Source organism: Bubalus kerabau, chromosome 1 (assembly GCF_029407905.1).
Source record: "Bubalus kerabau isolate K-KA32 ecotype Philippines breed swamp buffalo chromosome 1, PCC_UOA_SB_1v2, whole genome shotgun sequence".
Lineage (NCBI taxonomy): Eukaryota > Metazoa > Chordata > Mammalia > Artiodactyla > Bovidae > Bubalus > Bubalus kerabau.
Window position 1 is genome coordinate 27,434,716 of NC_073624.1, and position 26,629 is coordinate 27,461,344.

Consider the following 26,629-nt stretch of genomic DNA (forward strand, 5'->3'; position numbering starts at 1 on the left):
CCTTTAGAATTGACTGGTTGGATCTCCTTCCTGTCCAAGCGACTCTCAAGAGTCTTCTCCGGCACCACAGTTCAAAAGCATCAATTCTTCAGTGCTCAGCTTTCTTTATGGTCCACTCTTACATCCATACATGACTATTGGGAAGACCATATCTTTGACTAGATGGGCCTTTGTTGGCAAAGTGATGTCTCAGCTTTTTCATATATATTAGTGCAAAGTTCAACCCAGATCAAGGGACAGAGAGACAGGTCAGTGCAGCACAGTTGCTACTTTTGTCAAGGATGCTAGAAGAGATTCTTGGACTTCTGATGAGTCCATACCTGTGGCCAGTTCACGTCCTTATCCCATATCCTAGGGGATTCATCCCCCATTTTTTCTCCTCTTTAGTGCTGCCCACTCTATTTCCAGTAGCTTCTTTCTCCCAAGACTGGCTATAGAACAGGTGGCAGGCTCCTGGGCTCCCCTTCCTTGCTGAAGCCAAGCCCCCAGGCCCCGTTTTGCTGCCTTAAGCCAGGTACCTCCAGTTTAGGAAAAGAGAAATACCAAGGGGCACCAGAAAACTTGTGGATCCCAGACCTTGTTCTGACATCGACTATCTGCCTGATATTTGCACCACTGTTCTCTCAAGTGTGAAATGAGGGTGTTGGACCAGAGAAATTCCTATATTAAACTTTGTTCTGCAAAGGACATTTCAGTGAAAATATTTTTACTGTGGAGTCAAGCAATAGCATTACCAGTCTCAGAAGGAAAAGAAAAGTTTTAAATATTTTTCTAGCCACCAGATAAATCAGCATTGGCCTTGCCTAAGTGCACCAGATCCATTTTGATTATTTCTAACGCTTCTTTTTGGCCCTGCTTCTCAGCAAGGATAGCATGCCTGCAGCATACATTCAGAATTTTCTCCTGAATATAGATTCCAGGAAAAGCTAGAGCAAAGAGGACAGAGAAGAAAGAAATAGCATAGATGACATTTCTTTTAGGCTCACTGCCTAGATCGCACTTGGCCTGCTGCCTTCTTCTCATTAGTTCCACTGACTGAATCTGATTAGCCCACCCTGATTTATTTTTGGCAACCTGGGAGCACATGGGCCAATGCTTATTTTCATGGCTGATACAATCATCCTCAAAGCTGTTGTTAGCATTTGGAAGATTAGTTCCTTTCCCTGGAAGCTGTTACTGTCTACAAAGCATCGTGACACATGAGACATATATTTCTTCAACACGCTACAAAATTGAGTTTATTTATTCTTCTTTTCGTTATCACAAACACTTCCAGTTTACTGGCTGTTAAAACATACAGCAAAGAATTCTTAGCAATTGCATATTCCATGTCTGTAAACTTATTATTTTCTGAATTAGTAAATTGACTTCTGTAATCAATAATGTATAAAAACCAGGTTTCAGGTCTATTGGGTATTCAGTGCTTGCATCAGCCTCATGTTCTACCTGACCACTGCCAGTGGAGAATGGGTCATGTTTTAGATATGATCCCAAAAGTACATAACTCAGTTTTAAAAATCTGCAGATGTATCAGAGGATGAGAGACAAATGTGAACAAAGGGATCTGGGACTTTCCTGGTGGTCCAGTGATTACGACTCCATGCTTCTGTTGCAGGGGGCATGGATTCAATCCTTCATTACAGAACTAAAATCCCACATGCTACAGGCTGTGACAAATATTTTTTAAAGCAAATCTGGGGGCTTCCCAGGTGGTGCCAGTGGTAAAGAACCTGCCTGCCAATACAGGAGACATAAGAGACCTGGATTCGACCCCTGGGTCAGGAAGATCCCCTGGAGGAGGACATGGCAACACACTCCAGTATTCTTGCCTGGAGAATCCCATAGACTGTGGAGCCTGGTGGGCTATAGTCCATACCGTCACAAAGAGTCAGACATGACTGAAGTGACTTAACACACAGGCATGCAAGTGGTACTGTAGTTATTGTTTGGAGTCCATTTCACTAACATAAAATAAATGTATTTAAAAAATAAAGTAAATCTGTACTGACAATCCATTATTAAAGAAATTTTCCCAGGCCTATTCAGGTCACAAACCACTTGGCATATGCCATGTACTGGTCTTAGAGCTGAAGACACAGCTAGAAATAAGATGCAGTCTCTGCCCTGGAGGGCTTACAGACTAGTGAGGTAGGGATGATATGAACACTATTAAGTCTACTAAATGTTAACATATAATTAAACTTCTCTTAATAGCCAGATAGTCTTTATAAGTGGTGCTAAGTCGTTTCCATCATGTATGACTCTGTGTGACCCTATGGACTACAGCCCACCAGGCTCTTCTGTCCGTGGGATTCTTCAGGCAACAATACTGGAGTGAGTTGCCACGCCCTTCTCCAATTCTTTATTAGTACCAGGACCTTTAAAAACTAGGTTTCTTTAAAAAATTAAATAAGAAGAAAAAAATCAGTATATTTTTACGTCTTCTTTTAAAGGATTGATGTATCACATGCTTGATTTGTCTTGACACTATGCGAGGTACCAAAATCAATAAGCAGATTAATTCTAAGAGGAGAAGGCTCCCATAGAATTAATATAATCAGCAATTCTTTCGTTCATTTTACAAATGCTTATCAGCTATATACTGTGTGTCAGTCTCAATGTTAGGAAAATAAGTCAAGAGGAGAAGACAAAGACGTGTGGAATGATCAAGCTTGATACTTGTGTAGATTAGTGGTTAACAGTCTGAACTATATGTGTGACCTGGATCAAGTGACTTACTCTTTCTGGCTCGCAGTTTTCTCAGCTATAAGCCGAGATTAAAAATAATAATACCTGTCTCCTGAGACCCCTATGAATCTTAAATGTGATGATTATGTTTACCAAGCCTGCCTACCTTGGTACCTGGATGCTTGTAAGTCCTTGACAAGTTTCAGCAATTTTTCTGTCCCACTTTCATGGAAGAAAAACCTGAGGCTCAGAGCAATGAAATAATTTGTCCTGGACATCACGCACACCCAGAAGGAAAAGTAAAACAGAACAGCAAATGTTACAAAGTACATGAATTTTGTCAAGATCAGAGAACAGAAGTCCCAGTCTGCCTATGGAGTGTGGGAAAGAATCAGGAAGGAATATTTAAACCAACTACACAAATGATTTTTCAAATACTGTTCATAAACAGTTACCTGGGGACTTGGAGCAAAGTTTTCAGTGCACTGACTGCTGACTTTTCCATCAATGCCCACGGCTTTTCAGTCCAGTCCCTTCTTCAAAGAGCATCATGGTTTCTTTTAATGAGGACTGGCTAAAATTTAAAGAGAAGGATAATAAGGTTTCTCAGCCCTGATTTTTTTTTTTTTTTAGTTGTCAGAACTGGCAGATGAGATGTCAAGGAGAAAATAACTGCGTTGAAACATTTTTCTAGAATTTTCCTAGGACTACAGCAGGACTACTCCCTCCCAAGTAAAACAGTGCTTCTTCAAACCATATAGCTTTTTCAACAAAGATGAAACCAAGGACTTCTCTGAAAGTTGAGTGCCAAGATGATTTTCATTCATTTATTTTTACACAGTTCCATGATGTTTTTATTTTGTGTTTACTACATGGCACAATCCGTGAATTGAAAGTAGCTTTTCAATCCGGAAGAATACTAAAAGTGAAAAAGCCTGAGAAGATCAATAGCCACAATAGGGCTAATATTCCTCTTTTTGATTTTCCACATATACTAAAAAAAAACCTGTGTAACCTTATTTCAGGAAGCAATATTTGTCACAACATTAGTTTTGGGGGAAATTATCTCAGTATAATTTTAATGAAAATAATCTGAAACTTGACCTCCATTTTCTTTTTCTCTGTTTTCTTAAACAGGATGCTACCACATTCCACGTAACTGTCCGAGATGATAATAGCATCGCTGTCTCTTTAGAAGCTTCAGACATCATGAGTCCATCATCTGTGTATGTTGTGAAGATAACTGGTGAATCAAAAAATTACTTCTTTGAATTTGAGGAATTCAACAGTACTTTGCCTCCTCCCATTATCTTTAAGGCCAATTATCATGGCCTATATTATATAATCACTCTGGTAGTGGTAAATGGAAATGTGGTTACCAAGCCGTCCAGATCAATTACTGTGTTAACAAGTAAGCATCATATGTAATATGATCCTCTGTGTTTCTTTGTTGGGTGTATTCTCTTGTAGTTCTCAGTCAGTCCAGAACGGCAAGATCAACTGCCTTCAAATCAAGTGACAAGGTTCGAAGTTCTGCTTCACTTGGAATATAGTTTCTCACAGAAGTTGATCACATTATAGTGTAACCTTTTGTTTAAAAAAAAAAATGTGTTTTAAACAAAAAAGTCAACCTCAATAGTGTATTTTGAGATTGAATGGCCATTTTAGATTCATGACTGGACCATGTAATTTGCTATTATATAACTTAATAGTATGATCATAATTAAGTTTTTTTTCCCACTAGAACATATAGTCTCATGTTAAGCAACTTGCTTTTTGAAGTAAAGAATTTATACTCATATTTAGCTGGCTCAAATTCCAATTACACATTTTTAGCTGAGAAAATAAAAGACATCAGTTATCAGTTGCTTTTCCCCACCTCAGCCTGAAAATAGCCTATGTTTCCAATGCCCAAGAAAAAAACTGAGGACAAAAAATGTCATTGATATTTTAATCTTTAGTAACTCCTGCCTTAAGAGGTCATGCTGATATTAGAAGTGTTTTAGGAATGGTTTTATCTATATATGATTTTTACTTTACTCTCTGACTTTAAAACCTACTCTCAAAATAAAATTCAATGCTACTGTATAAGGTGAGGTTGTTGTTGTTTAGTCGCTAAGTTGTGTTGTGGACTGTAGCCTGCCAGGCTTCTGTGTCCATGGGATTTCCCAGGTAAGAATACTAGAGTGGCTTACCATTTCCTCCTCTAGGGGATCTTCCTGACCCAGGGATGGAGCCTGAGTCTCCTGCGTTGCCAGGTAGATTCTTTACTGCAGAGCCACCAGAGAAGCCCCATAAGCTGAGGTATAGATGAAAACTGTTATCTATCAGTTCAGTGGCTCAGTCGTGTCTAACTGTTTATGGCCCCATGGACTGCAGCACGCCAGGCCTCTCTGTCCATCACCAACTGTTATCTATAAGATGGTAGAGTTTATCACTTAAGCAATGTAATGTCTCAGCAAAGTTCTTTTTGTTCATTGTTCCTCAGTGCAAATTTTCCAGGGACTGTAACCTTTTAATTGCCATCTGAAAGTGATCTTTCTGGCTACAGTTAAGGAAAAGGACATAGTGATATTTACATTGGGGTAAAAAGAAAGAGAAACACCAAAGAAGCAAGAATGCAGAATCAAGCTAAAGGACCTATTTTTAACATGTCTGTCAAAAATTATTTAAAGTTTCCCTTGGTAGAATACCAGGAACAGTACTGAGTTCTAAAAATTAGGAATGGCACAGACCCAAGACCTTCATGGTTTAAAGATATAATGAACAAATCTCTAAGCTCACTGAATCAAAGAATGGACTTGCCTGGTGAAATACTATCTTAAGCTTCGGAAATAGTGAATTAGGAGCTAATAGAGCCAGGCAGCAGATCTAGGTACATAATGCCTATAATATAACTCCTTGAAATCAGAAGCCCTCTGCTTTATTCATCTTCATAATGTCAAAGGAACATCTAGCATAACCCTTATGCTTAATTGGTGATCAATAAATATTAATTCAATTTAGTTAAGCAAGTAACAGGAAAAAGAGCCAGGGGAAAAAAGGGCTAAGACACAGAGAAAAATAAAGCTGTAGTAACTTTTGCTGACCCAACACTCATTAACATGAGCTCAGCTACTCTGGATTAGACAAAGCTGGAGAAGTCAGCTTTTAGTTAACGGTTCACAAAGAAATTTAAGTAAGTAAATAGTGAAAGATTTCTGAAATATCTTGTTGATATTTTAGCACATGAAGTAAGTTCTATTCAAAGTATCTTCTATTTTCTTTTGTGATTTTATTCTTTGATATGCAGGCTGGGAGGTGTGTTGTTGATGATCCAAAAACTGGGCAATTTTGCAGAGACCTTTTTGTTGATCTAAGTAAATGAGAGACCGTTGTTGCTGTTCAGTCACTAAGTCACTTTTGACTCTTTGAGACCCCATGAACTACAGCATGTCAGCTTCCCTGTTCTTCACTATCTCCTGGAGTTTGCTAAAACTTATGTCCACTGAGTCACTGATGCCATCCAATTATCTCATCCTCTGTTTCCCCTTTTCCTACTGCCCTCAGCATCAGGGTCTTTTCCCAGCATTGAGGTCTTTTTCATTGAGTCAGCTTTTTGCATCAAGTGGCCAAAATTGGAACTTTAGCTTCAGCATCAGTCCTTCCAATGAATATTCAGGGTTGATTTCCTTTAGGACTGACTGGTTTGACTGCCTTGCTGTCCAAGGGATTCTCAAGCATCTTCTCCAGCACCACAGTTAGAAAGCATCAGTTCTTCAGTGCTTAGCCTTATTTATAGTCCAACTCTCATATCCTTTTATGACTATTGGAAAAACCATAGCTTGACTATATGGACTTTTGTCAGCAAAATGATGTCTCTGCTTTTTGTCCAGGTTTGTATGTAGTAGCTTTTCTTCCAAGAAGCAAGCGTCTTTTGATTTTGTGGCTGTAGTCACTGTCTGCAGTGATTTTGGAGCCCAAGAAAATAAAATCTGTCACTGTTTCCACTTTTTCCCCATCTATTTGCCATGAAGTAATGGGACCAGATACCATGAACTTAGTTTTTTGAATGTCAAGTTTTAAGCCAGCTTTTTTACTCTCCTCTTTCACCCTCATCAAGAGGCTCTTTAGTTCCTCTTCGCTTATGCAAATTCAATCAAATGGCCTATCTTATTATGCATTCTGTGAGCACTGGTTGAGTGATGTTTTAATAAATGTCAGTTTAGGTCACATTGGTTGTTCAAGCCTTCTATCCTTAATGATTTGCTTTCAACTTGTTGTAACAGTGATTGACAGAGAGTGTGGATCTGTTTATTTCACCTTTCACTTTTTTTAATTTATGCTTTATCTATTTTCAAGCTCTATTGTTATGTTGTTAGGTGCAAATAATTTTAGGATTACTATGTCTTCTTGTTGGAGAAGGAAATGGCAACCCCCTCCAATACTCTTGCCTGGAAAATAGGTTGAGCTTCTTATCTGTATGCAATGTCCCCCTTTATCCCTGATCAAATGACTTGTGTTGAAGACTATTTTGTCTGATATTAATATAGACATTTTAGTTTTCTTTAAGTATTTTCATAGTTTACTTGTTTCATCTTTATACTTTAACCTACTTACATCTTTATAGGTAAATGGGTTTCTTGTAAACAGCATACAGTTGGTTCTGCTTTTTCCCCCAATCTGAAAATCTCTGTCTTTTAATTGGAGTGTTTAGACTAGCACTAGCCAATAATCACATATGTAATATTAAATTTTCTGAGAGACACATATTTTCTGAAAAGGTGAAATAAATTTTAATAACATAGTTTACTTAACCAATTGCATTCAAAATATTATTGTTTTAGCATGTCAACTTTAAATACACACAACCTAAAAGTTGAAAGTTAAGTTTTGTTCAGGGAACATACTGAGAACTTCAAGCTCCGGAGGCAGCATCTCAAGTGACCCTGAGAAAACTGCTCCAAGGAGGCAAGTGGGGAGCTAGGATATATAGGAGTTTTGCAACAAAGGGGAGATAGTAGGAACAGCCAATTGTTAATAAAAGAAAATAAAATATCTCAAGGAATGTAGCCATCTTCTACGTATGGGAGGAACTTCCTGGAAAATGCTAGTGGGAAAGAATCCACCTGCCAGTGTAGGAATTGCAAGAGCTATGGGTTCCATCCCTGGGTTGGGAGGATCCCCTGGAGTAGGAAATGGCAACCCACTCCAGTGTTCTTCCCTGAAGAATCCCATGGACAGAGAAGCCTGGCAGGCTACAGTCCATGTGGTCACAAAAAGTCAGACATGACTGAGCATAAATGCACACACACTGCCTGTATGAATCAGGAAAATGCTAGTTGCTTTCTTCTCTCCGGCTTTAATGGTGCTCCTTCTTTCTGCCATGCCCTACTAAAGGGAAAAGTGTTGCTGTGTCCTCTCTGGTGTCCCAGAGGGGCTCATCTTTGGAATTTAGCTCATTTGGGTGCCTTGCAATCTCATCTCTCCGATAAACTCAAGAAAAATTATGTCTCACGCGTTATTTGGCTTTTTCTTCTCACTGTTAGATGTTAAGGGATAATACTGAATTGCAGTTTTCTACACCCTAAGTGAAAGAGGAAACTTGCATTGATATCTAAAGAGTAAAAATTAATTATGATGGTTTATTGTCTCTCACTTTCTATTCCATTTTCAAATACTTAATTATACCATCCCAGTTTTGAAAGCAGTAATAGTTTGGGACTATAGGAACTGGGTTGTTTTTTTTTTTTTTGTACAAATATTTCTGGGACATTAGTGATATTTGGGTTTCAGCTTCCTCTTTTAAAAAAGAGAGGGTTAAAATGGATGACTAAGATTACTTTTGAGCTCTAAAATTACCATTATTTATCTGCTAATGATGCATTTTTCCCATCTTTATTTTTCTAAGGGGAAGGTTTCTTGAAAGTTTACGAAACATTTGTAGGATCTGCTCCCATAGCTGACAAGTTGAGAATGAAAGGGTACATTTGATGCAGTCATTTATTGTGTGTTGCATCTTTGTCTTCATGAAATAAGCAATGACAAAGCAATTGGCCCTAGGGCAGTCCTTTGATATTTCTCTACAGTTGTTCTGAGTCTGGCACTCTTCAGAGAAAGCTGAGGAACATAGCAAAGAATAAATTCAGCACAAACAAGTCATTTGGCCAGTTCAAGAGTTTATAACCCTTAGGCTCTGATATCTGATTAATATTTAACTGTTTGAGAACCTTCAGCATATCATGGGCACATTAGAAACAAGGAGTAGTTTCTCAGGAGATAAAATAATACATGAAAACAACTTCTTAGAAAGTTGGGAAATCCTGTTTACACACTGCTGTCTCCTGTGTTTGTTAAGTCCTAGAGACATGACTACAGAACATACATGGGGCATACAAATTCAGCCATGATAAATAAAAATAATGTCTGAGTTTTTACTTTATATATTGTCTACATTCTCTATGCCACATCCTAGGTGCCAGAGAAATAAATAAAATGCCCATTCTCAAAGATCGTATACAATAGTGGAAAAGATAAAGAAAACTTTAAAAATATATGATAAGTGCTGTAAAAAAATTATGTAAGAGACTACCCAACCTTCTTAGGAAACACTGGGAAGGCACCTCAGAAGAAACAATGATAAAAAAATTTAGTGAAAATTTGCCAAATGGATAAGCAATGGAAAGTGTTACACTCAGACTTAAAGTGAATCATAGATTTTTTAAAAATGCAGGCATAGCATTTTTTAATAGCAGGGCACACCTATGAACTGCAAGAGTGAAGATGGCAAGCATCTATGATTTCAGAAAATGAATAAAAAGGTCACTAGAAATATTGGGAATAACCTTGAATACTTTACAAAAGTGTTTAGACCTTAATCTTTAAATGATGAGGAATGAGGACAGGTCTTATACAAGGAATGACACACAATTTGATTGGGGGAAATCTGCTTCTTATAACAGAGCTGCAAGGCACACGGTCTGAATCTTGCCTTGGAATGGACAAATTATCACACAGATATTTTGAATAGTGGATCAAAGCATGAACTTTAGAGTCAGAGAAATCTGGGAACCATAATGTAGACTTTGGCAGATTATTCCATTCTTCTAGTTTTCTAATTTATAATCTATTCCACTGGTTAGCCAACTTTTCCTGTAAAGGCCTAGGTAATAAATATTCTATGCTTTGTGGACCATATGGTCTGTGTTACAGTGATTCAACTCCACTATGTTAGCAGAAAAACAGCCATAGATAACACATAAACAAATAAGCATGGCTGTGTTCTAAGGCAACTTTATTTAAAAACACCAAAATTTGAATTTCACATAATTTTCATGTGTCATGAAATAGTATTCTTCTGTTGAGTTTTGTCAACCATTTTAAACTGTAAATAGCCTTCTTTGCTCAAAAATCATACAAAAACATGTGGCAGGCCAGATTTGGCTTGTGGGCTGTTGATTACTGATTTGGTAGTGGGTGCTATTAAATAATGTAAATTTTTTATACTAAAAAAATTTAAATAAACTCCTTAACATAGTTTGTAGAATCGAGTATAAGATCACTAAGTATAATTAATACCAATGATATTAAATAGAAAATTTCTCAAGAGGCTGAGAGCAAAGGAGAAACAGAAAAGATCAGATGGGGAAAAATCAGTGAGATGGAGGTGACAGATTTAAAACAGAGACTGACAAAAGTGAGAATATCAAGTAGCCTGAAAGCTTAAAACGTTTAAACAGAGATAAGAAAAATTAAGGTGAGGTTGGAGGCAGGAAGAGTAATTTAGAAAGTTGTTTAAATATTCCAGGAAAGTGTTGGAGAGGAAGAAATTCTTACCTACCCTTCTAGGTTTTTCAGGCTGGTCTAAGAATTAAACTGATGTGAGACAGATGAACAAAAGAAAATCAAACTGAAATGTAATCAATTGTGTAGATGGGAGAGACCCAGGAAACAAGAATTCTCTGAAATGGCCAAAACCTTCACCTTAGAAACCATCTTCAGCTAAAGACAAAAGAAGATGTTGGGGGTAGTGATTTGAGACCATAAAGGAGGAGGAAGGCAATGTACATGAAGATGGAAAAGCAGATGTTTGATAAACAAAAGCTGGGCCCTGAAGAGACCACAGGACACAGAGAGGACTCTGATCTCCAAGCCCTGCTGAGTTTCTCTCACCACTTCCAGCCCATATTCTTTGCCAATCCCCCTGGTGATACTCTATTCCAGGAACAGGCCATCTAAATTCTTTTAACAGTTAGGGGGAAGATCAAAGTTTCTTCCTGATTCTTCTGTTTCTTAAAAAACAAAAAAGCCTCATGCCAAAGAGACACATTTTGTGGTGGCAAATTTTGCTCTCTACAAAAGAAATGAAGACTTGAACTAAGTTAGTAGATGCGATGTTAAACATCCTTCCTGGGCCACAGGTGGCTGCTGCTGCCAGCTCAACTCAGTGGCCTGTTTGGATACAGCTGAACCATTAGGTCAGGTCCCAGGCTGTTATCTAAGCATCAGACAAGAGCTCTGGCCTGGGACCTGGATCGTTCCCTTTTCCCTACTCCTGACATCAGAAGTGGGGGACTAAGCCCAGGTTTGTCTCCATCAAGAGGATCATGTCAGAAGACACATGTCCTTAGGTTGGTCACATCAGAAGCAAAGGATACTGAGCTTTCCTTTTAATTCCTAAAAAACAGAGCAATCACAGGAAGAAATCACCTCAGCAACTAGCAGATATTAACAAGTACAAGCCTACATCTGCTTTCTTAAAACAGTACTTACTCCGCATTTGCTTTTGTTTTTTCATCTTCTAAGATAGTCACATCCAGAACTTCAAGAGTCTTCCTATTCATGAACTGTCATGATGGTTCAAAGGGAATTAAGAAACAGGAAATATTCTTCAATTTGAAGATAGTTTTAATTATGTGGGCCACCTAATGAGGAAATAATGATCCTATTAAATGCCATTTTTAATTTTTTATTAAAAGAAAAAATGGGACTCTATGGTAGGATTTTTTAGTAAAAATAATGCAGTAAATTTCTGCTTTGTCATATATTCTTTGCTCCCACCACAAAGTGAAAAGAAAACCAGAAATATATTTCTAGGCTCAGAAATAAGACAGGTGTTTCCATGAATCAGAAACTCAAAGTACACAAAACCAATACAATGTTGTAAAGTAATTAACCTCCAATTAAAATAAATAAATTTATATTTAAAAAAAGAAAGAAACTCAAAGTAAGGAAGAAGGCTGAAGTCATGGAGCCTTTGTGCTCTGAGTCTGAAAGAAGACAGTACTGAGTCTGGGTCACCATAGAGTAGGAAGGATTGAATTTTTACAAGTTAGATATGACCCAGAGCCAGGCTCATTGTTGAAAGCAAAGATTCTTCCTGCTTGTCAAAAAAGACACTTGTGGAGTCCTAAGGATGCAAGAGACACATAGTCTTACTATCAAGTACCAAGCTTAGTTACGCTCTTACTCAGAGAACAAGTTTGTGAAAACAGCTATATCATCCATAATAGCAAGAACCCCAGAGTGATGTTATACGCCCTGGCCCTAGACTACAGCTTCTGGTGAGCTGAAAGGATGCTAAACTGCCTCAAAACAGTGAAGAAAAAGCAAGAAATGGGACAATGAGAAAGCAAAATTTGGCCAAGGGCTTATGGTTTAGAACAAATGAAATCTATGCTAGACAAGATAGACATCAAAATTATTATCACATTTTGGATTATGTTTTATGTAGCAACATAACAAAAATTTGTAGTATGTTATCATCTATAAAATGATAGATGAAAGAATTCTACTTATTTAAAAAGATTAAGCAATAATGAAACAAAAATTGGCAAAAATAAAACAGAAACATTTAGAATATAAATTTAGATTTTTTAAAACAACAAAAAAGATATTTAGATTGAGACAAAGTAGGTAATTGTTGAATGAACTAAGTCAAATTTTGGTTTCTTATGTTATTGAAATTGAAATTTCAAAGTGTAAAACTTAAACTAAGTCTATTTCTTTTGTTTTGTTTTGTTTTTTAATTTAATTTATTTTAATTGGAGGCTTCAGTTAGGCTATAGATGTCCAAGAATCCTCTCAATACTAAAACTTTGAATCAAAATCAGTTTTTTCTATAAGAGTTGATTCATGCTTTGTCGCTCAGTTGTATCTGACTCTGCAACCCCACAGACTGTAGCCGGCCAGGCTCCTCTGTCGATTGGATTTTTTTAGCTGAGAATATTGAAGTGGGTTGCCATCTTCCCCATTCAGGGATTGAACCCGTGACCCCTGTGCCTCCTGCTTTGCAAGGGAATTCTTTATCCACTGAGCCATCAGGGAAGCCAATAAAGAATTGACTCCATGCCAAATTATTTTAAATATTTTCTTGAATGAAATGCATGCTAGTAAGACTCATTCAGTAGTCCCTACTAAAGAGTGAAGGGACTCTGGCACTGTACAAGACTTCGGCTGAAAAGTGGTAATGGAAGAGATTCAGACGTAAATCAATCAATCGGTTATTTAAAAAATGAGTGTTTATTTACAAAGTTTTGTGATGAGTTAACAACTCATACAAAATAAAAATAAACATTTTTAAACTTCTGTAGAAAAGCTGGTAAATATTATGAACTATAATTCTCATAATATAGGATGGTTTGCAATCTTATACTTAATATTTAAAAAGTGCTAAGCTCACATGAAGAAATAACTGATTATTAAAACATTTATGCCTGGTCAGAGCCAAAACATATTTTCTATTGTACTCAGTCATGTCCCACTCTTTGTGACCCCATGGACTGTAGCTTGCCAGTCTCCTCTGTCCATGGAATTTTCCAGGCAAGAATACTGGAGCAGGTTGCCATTTCTTCCTCCAGGGAATCTTCTCCACCCAGGAATCCAAACCAAGTCCCATGCATCTCCTGCATTTGCAGGTGGATTCTTTACCACTGCACCCGCCTCCCAGGAAGCCTATTTTCTGTTACTTGTCTGTTATTAATATCAAATTTTCTTGACTTGGGGGAAAAATGAACTAGGAATCTGTAGATACAGACTCCGCTATGTCCTTGTTAAATTACCATTGACAAGTAATTTAAAGTCTCAGTTATCATTATTTTTATATGTTGAATTTTGTTCTTCCTAGATCTTAGGGTTGTTGCAAAAGGCAATTGGAAAAATGAATATGAAAGTTCTTTGAAAAGCAGAAATCACCACATAAAATATGCTTTATTAATTACTGCTAAGGAGAACAGTCAGCTCAGGAGTACTGAGGAGTTTAGTGTCTTACAGATAATTAAAGTATGTGTAAAATGCTAATAGGTGTCATCCTTGGCACTTCCAAGTATTAATAATGGTATTTTGCTCTCTTCCCAATTCCCCTTTCTCCATTAACTTTCCTTCTGCAGAACCTCTTCCTGTAACCAGTGTTTCAATATATGACTATAAACCTTCTCCTGAAACAGGAGTCCTCTTTGAAATTCATTATCCAGAAAAATACAACGTTTTCACAAGAGTAAACATAAGCTATTGGGAAGGTAAAGACTTCCGGACAATGCTATATAAAGGTAAGAGGCAACAGAAAGATGAAAAATGATGACTCTTACATTTTACATAATTTCTGCCAAATGGTCTTGCTCTTGCTCTGAAGAAGTCTTATAATTCACTGTTTGATCATAATGAACCAATAAAAATAGTTACTGATGCATGAAAATATTGTTATGAGGAGACTTAAAATGTTTGGTTCATTATTTTAGAGTCATGTGTCATGCATAAACATAAAAACTCAAATTATTATGACTTACATGTTATTCTTGCCAAATATTATTCCTGCATGTCTGGTGTAGGAAACAAATTTAAATTTAGAAGCACAGCACCTAATCATTTCCTTCTGAGTGCATTAAGGCATTTCCAGACCTGGGAAGTTAGATGGGGGTCTTTCAAAAAATTTCATTTGGAGATGGTCCAACATTATTCTCAAATGCTTAAGACAATACTTTACAGTTCCTTTGTGTATATTTATCTGTATGACTAGTTAAATGACTGCATTAATATACAAAAATGGGTTTCACTATTTTTACTGGCTTGATGGGAATCTTGTGGTTAGAGAGAGAGAAGGTGGTCCAGGGGAATTAAAAATTTCTAAAGAATCCCAATCAATTTCTCTGAATAGACTAGAGGGCAGAAGTGGGCCAAGTGGGAGAGGGACAGGGAGAGGACAGAGGACATTCAGTTTGGGGAATTGAACTGGAGAGACAAACATTCTCAGGACACAGAGCCACTACATATATCTGCACTGAGCGTAGGTGCTGGTCTCAAAGTTGATTAGCTGTAAATGAAAACCAGGTAGAGGATACTTACTCAACCACCTAAGGCATGATACCCAGAAACATCCCACTTTGACTTGCTGCTTTTATAAACTCCTGAATCTTCCAAGGATTTTTTTTAATGAGACAGTGTTTAAGGCACATGCAGTAACTCTACAGGTTTTTGTTTTAAACTTAAAAGAAATCAAATAAACAAAAATAGACTCTCTTACTGCATTCTTTGCTTTCAATGAAAACAGATTACCTGAAAATTAGTAATTGGGACCTTGTTTGCTTATTGATCACATGCAAATATAAGTTTATAAATAACTGAAAACCATCACTGATACTTTTGTTGAGCTAAATTCCATGAGTTTAAAAATGTTAACTAGTATGCTCTTTTTTTAAGTTAATTAATTTTTCAAATTATTTTTGGCTTTTCATTCAATAAGTGATATTTTCAGTTCCTTTCCCTCATTTCTTTCCAACTTGGATTGGGTTTTTAAGTTTATTATTATCTTCCAAAAAAAAACATTTTCTAAATAAAATTCAATTTTTAAAATTTTCTTCTTTTTTCAGGAAGGTCCCATTTGCCAAATGACAAATCATTTTCTTTTAAAAAATAGGCTATATTTTACAAGTGAGTCTAGTGAAAACATTTCTTGTAAAATTATTTTTTCCTAAGTCATAAATTGGCAAAATACCTTGGGTTCTTACAGTAAATGATTAGCATAAACCTAATCTCTACAATTTCTATATGTAACCATTTCCACTTAATGCATCAAATGTTCCTATAATAAAATTTTAATTCCAAATATATCTAATTCTTGCAGAAAAAGCCTTTGAGTCTACAAATTTCAATTCTCATCTCTAGCCTTAAATCAATTTTTTATTACTGACTATACTAGAAGTCACAGGAAATATTATTTGACAGATAGTCATAATTGTTCAAAACTTTCTAGAAGTCTGTGGCATTTAGAAAACCAAAAATTTAATATAATTGTTTTTTTTCCTCAGATTTTTTTAAGGGAAAAACAGTGTTTAATCACTGGCTGCCAGGAATATGCTATAGTAATATCACCTTTCAGCTGGTATCAGAGGCAAATTTTAATAAAAGCACTCTTGTGGAGTACAGCGGTGTCAGTCATGAACCCAAACAGCATAGAACTGGTAAGTCATTTGAAAAATTAAATTTAGTGAAAAAATAATTAAATTATATGTTGTTGTTATATATATGCTTTCTGTTATTCTAAGGAAAATTCTGTTCCAGAACTCAGAAAAAAAAACATATTTCAATAATCTAAAATGAATTTTCTATCAATGCAAAATGAGCTGAGCAAAATACTCAATAATAAATTTAAATATCAATGAAATCACAGATTTTTAATCTTTGAGAAATCAAGTTATAAGTAAGTAACTTAACTGAATCAAGTAGACATCAGTAAATCTACAATATGACATAATAACCATATGGCAGAAGAACAGATGTGAGATGCTCTGGTATAGATTATCTGATTATTAAAAGAAAATATTAGGATTCAGGTACACTTAAAACTTGGCAGTGCTTAACTTTAGTATCATCACTAATTTGAAGCACAATCATAGGATGGATAGATGGATGAATGGATGGATGGATAGATAGGTGGGCAGGAAGGTGAAAGAACAGATGGATAAAATAAATACACACATGCTAAATACCCATCACCAATACCAATATAACTGACATTTTCCCCCCAAAACATGCTTAAGTATTCAATAAGCATGAGGAGACACAATTGATACAAACATTGGGAATGGGTTATAATAGATCACTAACAGACCCTGCCAATCTGAAATTTTAAGATGTCATGATTCTCATTCTTTAGGCCAAAACAAAGAAACTATTTCAGCTAAATATTAATATTTTATTCACCTCACATCAACACCTAAGATTCTACTTGTAGTTTTCATTATTCAAGTAAAGAAACTGTTTGAGCATCTTTTCCCTGGGAGATTTTTAAAGTACTGGAGAGATGAAGACAAAGTCCGCTGAAATGGTTTCCTGGCCTCAAAAATGGTAGAGGTACTATTGGCACTCATGGGCTTCCCTGGAGGCTCAGTGGTAAAGAATCCGCCTGCCAGTGCAGGAGACATGGGTTCAATCCCTGGGTCAGGAATATCCGCTGGAGGAGGAAATGGCAACCCACTCCAGTATTCTTGTCTGGGAAATCCCATGGACAGGAGTCTGATGGGCTACATCCATGGGGTCACAAAGAGTTGGACATGACTTAGCAACTAAACAGCTATTGGCAATCATACAAGGTAGAATGCAATAAATATTATTAAAGAGTCAGACACGACTGAGTGACTGAGCATGTACACACAAAGATATATAGCAGCATGAAAGAGCGAAAGATTAATTTTTATTAAAAGCTCCTAAGAGGTGAGTGTTGAGTTGCTATTTGAAAGATATGTAGAATTTGTTGTAGGTAGAGACCATTCAGTGGCCTTCATAATTTTCTACCACTAGAAAAGCATACTTCCATAATTCATAAACTTATTTTGTGGGCATAGTTTTCATTTTGAGAGGTTAGAAGCGAAGCCATATTTGCAACATGTGTATTAAAATTCCTAAGGTAATTTCAACATGCAACTCTCCTAAGTGCAACTATGTCATAGGGAGTATTTTTAGTCTTGATAGCTGTAAGACACTATAGTTGCTTTTTTGTAAAAAAGATCTAGTGACAGAGACTCGGTTTTTTAGAAAGGAGATTGTGATGAGCTGAAAAATATGAATGTAACTCTACTTTGGAAGTGATTCAGTCACCACTTTGACTAACATAGTACCACTATTTAATGTATCTGAAGTGTGACTGATGATACGATAATGTGTGCGCATCATGTACAAAATCTTAAGTAGACATGTACTTGAAACGACACTTGTTCTTGATGTAAAAGTACAATTAAACTCTTTTTTCTGAATCTGCTTTTATGTTTGACTCATTAATAAAGTATTCATTATAGTAGTTTAAAAATACATAAAATGATAATTCTCTTTCTTACAGCCCCTTATCCACCTCGGAATATCTCAGTTCGTATAGTGAACTTGAACAAAAACAACTGGGAAGAAGAGAGCGGCAGTTTCCCAGAGGAATCATTCATGAGGTCACAAGATACAAGGGGAAAGGACAAAGTCTTCCATTTTACAGATGACATTCCTGAAATTCCCTCTGGCAACATTTCTTCTGGTTGGCCTGATTTTAACAGCAGTGATTTCGAAACAACATCCCAGCCATATTGGTGGGACAGTGCATCTGCGACTCCTGAAAGCGAAGATGAATTTGTCAGTGTGCTTCCCACAGAATACGAAAACAACAGGACACTCAGTGAGATGGAGAAATCGGCATCCAGCTCTTTCTCTTCTTTCCCTGTACAAATGATATTGAGTTGGTTACCACCAAAACCACCCACTGCCTTTGATGGGTTCCATATCCACATAGAAAGAGAAGGTAAAGTACTAGGAAATCAGAGGACTTAAATGGTGCAAAGGTAAAGGAAATGGGAACTTTTAAAAATTACATTTAGAAAGAAAGACTGCAGGCAGACAGTTAAGATATAAAGAAAAATGGTAGAGAAAATGAAGAATATATTGACTATCCCAAGGCAGACTGAAACCAGAAAACGAAAATGAACAGATTGGGTCAGAACCTGGTTTGGGTAGTTCACACATCGCCAAGTATAGGCAATTGTACATATTTTATTGCTGACATTTCACCTCCCCCAGGCCACTGAGGAAACTTTGAATAGATTTTGAATTAAATTTCTAACCATCACAAATTACAGAATATCCTGGAGAAGTGTTCTGTTTTCCCAGTACACAAACTTGTGAAGCATGCAGCGAAAGAATCTTGCTGACAACATGGCTACTTTCCCTAGAGTATCAGACCTGTGTTCTGCTCATCAGGCTAGTCTTATTCCCCTCTGGGGGTGCTCCCTTGGAACCAGCACAACTCACATTTTTCCAAAGAGGGACTGGTAGTAGAATAAAAATACATAGCAACTGGTATTCCCACTCTAGCTACTATATTATATATATTGTATTCACTTAGCAGCCAAGAGACATTCTTTATATTTAACCCATTACTTTATGAAAAATAGGGCCATGGCATTCAGTAAATTTGGGTCATGAATCATATCTGAATTGTTGTTTGGTAGATTTTCATAGTTATTTGTTGTTTATTTTGTTTTTATAATGACATAATTCATTATTTGCTCTCCAGTCTAGTAGTTTGAGTGGCAAAGGTTGTCAAGCTGTCAAAATTTGAGGTTAAATTGACAGCCTTACTTACATGCTAGGGTATTCAAATCATATAGTCTCATAGATGACATATTGTTTGCCCTTGTTTGATCCAATAGAATGAAATACAAGATTTGTGAATTCCTCTATACTGGAGTATAGAGCAACCAACAATACCCAAATATTATATAAAATTGAAATCCTTTGTCATTTACAATTATTTGAGTCAAAAGTCTTAACATTTGCCTAAAATTGCCTATATTTGTAAAAAGTTCCCTTAGTCTTTTATTTTTCTGTTGCTCGATATAGTCTCTGGAAAAAAAGGTCTTATATCTTAGAATATTTTGTAATGCCTCTTTCCATGAAAGTTCAATCATGCTTTTATCTGACTGCAGTGTGTTCTGTTGAAGGCTACTCTGGTCACCAAATGATAAAAAAAAAAAAAACTTCAAATGAAGTAATAAGCAGCAGGAGATGGACTTTGAAGCAATGTAAAAATCATTTTTACTTTTAAAATTTCTGGAAGTCAGCCAATGAAGCAAAATATAATGTGTCAGAAAATATACCCAGAGGATTATTTCTAACTAGAAAATAATTCAATATATTTTAAGACAATTATGGATATTTAATGTTATCACAAAGGACTTGCACAACATTTGGTACTGTTTCTTTTAATTCTTTATATCCAAATGAGAAAGTTGATCATTGCTATCTTCTCCTAACATTATACTTCCATTTCGTGTGTATCATTTTACTGCTGACAGTATGTAAGAATGCAGTATATATTTATCCATATTTTTATTGATTTGGACACTGTATTTTAATTTTGTTATTTTAAAGTACTGTAAGAAAACAATTTGAACTCTTAACCATCTTTTTTCAATAGCAATTTTAGTTTGGAGGTATAATTCAACTTGACATAGGGAAAGAGGCAAAATAAGAAAATACTTTTTAAAAAAATTAATTGACTTGTCTATAGCCAAGGCTGTTCCAGATATCAATTCATATATATTCTCTTCTTTATATATGATTTAGAAAACTTTACTGAATATTTGACAGTGGATGAAGAAGCACATGAATTTGTTGCAGAACTGAAGGAGCCCGGGAAATATAAGTTATCTGTGACAACCTTTAGTTCCTCAGGATCTTGTGAAACTCGAAACAGTCAGTCAGCAAAATCACTCAGTTTTTATATCAGTAAGTACCAAAGAGATTATTTTGCACTTACAGAGGAGCTAGAACAATGGAGCTGGTGTGATGAATGATGCTTAAGCATCAATTATTCATCAAACCTTAGAGACCCTGAGAATTCTTCAAGGTCATGAGAGGCCCAAATCCATGTGATTTTTGACAGCAGAGAAAATATATGTATGTTTCATAGTAGCAAATTTACCCCGGGATTTAACTTGAGGATCTTTTTTTTATTATTGAGATAATCGAACATTTGTTAAACTGACCTTTCACACTAGTGGTAACAAACCCTCCAAGGACATGGACACATAGTTGAGGAAAGAGGACTTTTGTTTGAAGCCATAATGAAAACTGGTATTTTTGAACTGTGTGAAAAGGCTCATTGAGTTTGAGGAGCTTGAAAGAAGCAGAGATTCAAATGTAGTAAGACCTAGGTGGTCTCTCCAAAAATTAGCACAAACTAAGATAGAGTATGGGACTTCCCTGATGGCTCAGATAATAAAGAATCCACCTGCAATGCAGAAGACACAGGTTCAATCCCTGGGTCGGGAAGATCTCCTGGAGAAGGAAATGGCAACCCAATCCAGTATTCTTGCCTGGAAAATCCCAGGGACAGAGGAGCCTGGTGAGCTACAGCCCATGGGGTCCCAAGAAGACAGGCATGACTTAATGACTAAACGACAACAATGAAGCTATAGCATCATGAAAATACCAATACCAAGTCTTAGGGCAGCTTCTACTGATTCCATCAGGGATAATAGCAGGCCAATAACTAGCCTCAGAAAGCTATACAAATAGTGCACATAGGTAATGTTTTCTGCTAATCTGACTATGCTTACCAAAAGTTTAGAGGCCAAAAATCTGTTTCCTAGCTTATCCAGAGTTAATGTGCCTCTGATCAGCAGAAAAAAAAACCCAGAAGGCAATGGATAAAAACTTCATTCCGAGAAGGATGATCACCATATGTTATCTCCTCCTCCAAAGGCAAAATACCACCTTTCACTAAATGACCCTCAAAAAGACAGGCAAGATAAAAAGGAGGAGGGCAGAGGAGAGAAATCAGTTTATTTAGCAGCCTAAAAATGTTGAAAATACCCTATATAACAATTTTTCTAAGGAAATCAAAAATGTCACCATTTGTGAAAAGGCTTGAAATATCCACTAGACAAGCAGAAAAAAAAATCCGTGATCAGCCTACATGTCTGTCAGTTACAGGAGATCTTTGACATGGCATCATTTGAGAATGAAAGCAAAGTTTAGTATTGAGTTCTTCCCATGAGGCTTAAAATGTTTCATTAACCCAGAGATTCCCTTGTCTGCCAGCAGAGACCCACTGCAAGTTCCAGGAAAACTCCCACAACTTCAGGCCATTAGCTCTTCCCTGCTCTGAATTTCTACTGTGTTTCATAATGAAGTGAAAGTGTTAGTCGGTCAATCGCATCCAACTCTTTGTGACCCCATGGACTGTAGCCTACCAGGCCCCTCTGTCCATGAGTTTGTCCAGGCAAGGATATTGGAGTGGGTAGCCACTCTCTTCTCTAGGGGATCTTCCTGGCCCAGGGACTGAACTCAGGTCTCCTGAATTGCAGGCAGATTCTTTACAGTACAGAGCTTATCTCTGAGTGTGATATTTTTCTAGATGGATTTTATTTGGGTACCTCTTGTTTTTCATGCCACATAATAAAACCCTAAGTTGGGGTTATACTCTTTGCTTATTTATTATTTCTGTTGTACATTCAACAAATATTTATTGAATCACTTTCCAGTGATAGGCACTTTATTCTTAGAGTATCCAAACTGACCAGAGCTGCTGAGAATGTCAGAATTGCTCACAAATATGATTCTTTTGAAGAGATGCATGTTAATATTCATTTAGGAAAATATAGAGTACTAGAAATTTTGCTGTTTCTTTGCCAATAAAATAACCTGTTTGGAGCTTCAGATACTCTGTTTTGCAGTAATGAGTTATTCAGGTATACTATGTGTATACCTTTGATTTTACAAGAATACTGTATTTATGTAGTTTTGAAGGCTTTCCTCAGAGGTGAAAATTAAGGTAGAAATTTGCATTAGTCTCCCAAAAGCCTTCTGAAGGGAGCATTGCTATTATCTCCATTTTTAGGTGGGAAAAAAAAAAAAAACTTAGACACAGAAACTGTAGCCACTTAGTGTGAGAAGGAGAATCAGACTCTAGAAATCTTTAGTAGCAGAGCCCATTTCCATGGAGTCTGCAGTGACCTGTTACCTTGGGTTGATTATCAGGTCCATCCTATTATAAAGCCATTAAATGAGTGAGGTTTTTTTGCCTCCATCCACCCTCGCCCCCACAACCTCAGATCTTTGTAAAAGTAATAACACTTCACATTTGATAGTTTTCTAATACATTACAATCTCATTTGATCCCAGCAACAGTCTTGTAAAGCAGACTAATCATATGGCATCTTGGTAAGCTAACACAAAGCCCTGGCCCAGGAGATAGGAATCCCAGGTTGTCTCTCAATACTCGCTCTGTGACACTGGGCAGGTCATTCACATCTTTGGGCCCCAATTTCCCCATCAGTAACCCACACTGGAACTCTTAAGTCCTTTCCAATCCTAACGTTCTATGATTTGTCCATTTGACAGATGCAGTGACTGAGATTCAGAGAAGTCATTTGCCCAACGTTGTATCGCTAATAATGAGCAAAACTTGAGTTTGGGACCAACTTTCCTGCTTCCAGATGCATCCTTCTCACAGTTTCATAGTGCTCCAGGAAGTTTCACACAGGGGTTAAGAGCATGGATTTTGAAACCAAACTTCTTGTGTGTGAATCCCAGCTCTACTTATTCTATCTCTGCCTCAGTTTCCTCATCTGAAACTGAAACCAATCCAGTACTTATAAGTTTAGTTAAGAAAATTAAAGAATTAAAATATGTAAACATAAATAAGCTTAAAAGAGCCTGGCAAACAGTGAGTCCTACATCTCTTTGCCATTGTAATTATTATTATCATTTATATTATTTTTATTTTCTTTGCCCCATTTCCCATGAGCTTGAGACTGCCCTCCCCAGCAGAGTCACTTATTCCTCCCCTTTTCCTGGGCTCCAGAAATACAGCTTCTTATTGAGAGAACTGAGAAATGTATCCTAAGCAAATAAAAGAAGTTGCACATTTGCATTTTAACAGGGACTTTCAGGAGATAATAATCACCTTACCATTTCTTGGGTCTTCACTATGTGTCAGGCACTGTGCTAATAACCACTTTGGAAATTTAAAAGAACAAAGCTAATGGCGGGCACTTTTAGGGAGATATTTTATAATGAGGATCCCACCGTGTCCTTAAATTATCACCCAGGTTTCCACCAGCTTCTATAATTGAGCCTTTCTGTTGCCTATTTCTTCTCTAAGGGAGTCACACTCTGCTTTTTGATCCTGCTGTCACCAAATTTAAAATTTTCTTCACAGGATTGCAGTAGAGGCTAATTTGAATCTCAACATAATTATTTCTAGAGCCCAAAGATCCTAACAGCAAAAGAATCACAAACACTCAGGAAACCACACCGCCACACACACTCTTTGTTTAAAGAGAAGTAAACTCTGTCTAGTGTAGAAGTTACCAGAATAATCTCAGAGGCATGTTATAAATGAAGTGGAGCTTCTGTCTCTCAGTAGAATTGGTTTCGTTGCTGCCACCAGGCTGTTGCTTAGGTCGATGGGGAGGTCACCCAGTGGAGACCGTAGCTAAGCAGAGGATGTGAAGACTTGCCAGTCTGGCTGCCAGTCTGACTTGGAATGTCTTTGTAAGGGCAAAAGGAAAACAGTTTTAATTTTTAAAACTATAGTCAATCTCAACCTGCTCAGCCTGAAACCTCCCCTGTGCTCTGATTTGACATCCAGGTCCTTCAGGAGAATGGATTGAAGAACTCACGGAGAAACCCCAGCACGTGAGTGTCCACGTCCTAAGCTCAACCACTGCCTTGATGTCCTGGACGTCTCCCCAAGAGAACTACAATGGCACCATCGTGTCTGTGGTGTCCCTCACCTGCCAGAAACAAAAGGAGAGCCAGAGGCTGGAAAAGCAGTACTGCACTCAGGTAAAGGAAAGGAAGGGCCCGTCAGGCTCACTCACCTCCTGCAGCCCAGCCTCGCAGGAGATGCCAGGGTGCCACCGTGGCAAGCAGCTGTGCCAAGGTCTCCCTGGTGCATCATGGATACAGGAGCCAGGAAGTCAATACGCAAGGCTCTGCAATCACAGTCACCTTCCTTTCCTCTCTTAGAACTACCGTCTTCCTTTTACTTCCATTCCTCGTTCAAGAACATATCCTGAGCACCTGTGATGTGCTGGGTACTGGAGGAGATGGTGGGAATCTAGACAATTTTTATACATCCTGCTCTTGCTGACTTTATAGTCTAGAGAGAACAATAGTAAGAACACATGTTATTACTGCAGAGTATAAGACCTAGGCTAAAAGTAAGTGACGGTGGGGCTATATGAATTCACAGAAAGAAGGGCATGAATAAATATGGATTGGGGCAAAAGGATTTGAAAACTAATCAGAAGAACTTTACCTTCTAGGGGAGGAGACATGAAGCAGAAGGTTTAGTGGAGATTTGTTTACTTGGTGCAGATTTTTTATTTTTTCTATTTTTCCTTGTTGTCTTAACTATAAAGGTAATACATGCTCACTGAAAAAAAACCAATGAAAAAACTTCAGGTACATAAAGTGAAAAACAATCTCCTCACTAATATAAATGGAGACTTTTAAAGGACAAATAGCAGTTAGCTGAGTGAAAGGGGTAGGTGGGGGAGGTGGAGAAACCTGGGAATCTGTAGTTCTGGGCGTGACTACCAGAATGAATTGCCATGCCCCGTCATCAGTTCTGAATGAAACCACCAACCTGGGCATCTAAGCAGACTTTGCTCTCAGATGCCCTGAATACATCCACTGGAAGCCTGCAGCCAGTCCTATTTTCCTAAACCAGGTTTTACTTTTTTTTTTTTCCATAAGATCAAAGAAACTGATTCTTAGTGTCTTACAAACACAATACTTTAAAAATTGGAGTGTAACTGCTTTACAATGTTGTGTTAGTTAATGCTGTACAATGAACTGAATCAGCTATATGTATACATATATCTCCTCCCTCTTAAACCTCCCTCCACCACCTCCCCCGCATCCTACCCCTCTGGGCCATCACAGAGCATCCAGCTGAGCTCCCTGTGCTATACAGCTGCTTCCCACTAGTTGTCTGTTTAGCATATGGTAGTGTATATAGCAGCAGCAGCAGCAGCAGCAGCAGTGTATATATATGTCAATGCTGTTCTCTCCGTTCATCTCACACTCCCTACCCCATGTCCACATATGCATTCTCTACTTCTGCTTCTCTATTCCTGACCTGCAAACAGGCTCATCTGTACCATCTCTCTAAATTCCGTATATATGCATTAATATACATTATTTCAAACACAATCTTTTCTTGCTTAAAGGCAAAAAAAGTTTAATTATTAATTTATGTGGAGTATGCTGGAAATAGAATATGCACTCAAAACAGGTGTTTGCTGTGTGGAAGCTATTTGGAGTGTTTCCATTTATTCCATTAAAATCAGGCATTTCGTGCAATTCAAAGGGTGAGAAATTTTAAATTAAGAAGATGAATTCGGGAATCATGGCCTTTGGAGCTCTCAAAAACCCTAGAGAGCTGAGATAAGCCCAGCATGAAGATGAGGCTACCCTCTCGGCTTGAATTAAAGAGTAAACACGCTAAACAGATTAACTAGTCATCACAGCTCACTGTGCAGTTTATTAGCTTCCTTCCCTGAGTGTACCCAGCACGACTGACTCTTCACATTGATAGAAAATGTGTTGTGCCCCAGAACATGACTAGAACTTGACTGCTCTCAGGTATGATTTTTCTTCTTCCCTCTAATGTTACATATAAGTTACATATCTTAAGTTACATATCTTATACATAGAAGTGTTAGTGTTAGTCGCTCAGTTCAGTTCAGTTCAGTTTAGTCGCTCAGTGGTGTCCAACTCTTGCAACCCCATGGACTGTAGCACGCCAGGCTCCCTGTCCATCACCAACTCCTGGAGTTTACCCAAACTCATGTCCATTGATCCGTGATGCCATCCATCCATCTCATGTCTGTCATCCCCTTCTCCTCCTGCCCTCAATCTTTCCCAGCATCAGGGTCTTTGCAAATGAGTCAGCTTTTCACATCAGGTGGCCAAA

General features: G+C 37.4%; 1 protein-coding gene across 1 annotated transcript in view; it reads left to right on the top strand.

Annotated features, from left to right (window-relative positions):
* The window catches only part of PTPRO (protein tyrosine phosphatase receptor type O), a 265,891-nt gene that overhangs the window by 145,215 nt on the left and 94,047 nt on the right, over positions 1 to 26,629 (top strand). The window contains exons 2-7 of the mRNA XM_055571060.1: positions 3,826 to 4,099; positions 14,055 to 14,213; positions 15,969 to 16,121; positions 17,996 to 18,439; positions 20,263 to 20,424; positions 24,296 to 24,492. Coding sequence (XP_055427035.1) covers positions 3,826 to 4,099; positions 14,055 to 14,213; positions 15,969 to 16,121; positions 17,996 to 18,439; positions 20,263 to 20,424; positions 24,296 to 24,492 — 1,389 coding nt within the window. The remainder of the gene's footprint in view (positions 1 to 3,825; positions 4,100 to 14,054; positions 14,214 to 15,968; positions 16,122 to 17,995; positions 18,440 to 20,262; positions 20,425 to 24,295; positions 24,493 to 26,629) is intronic.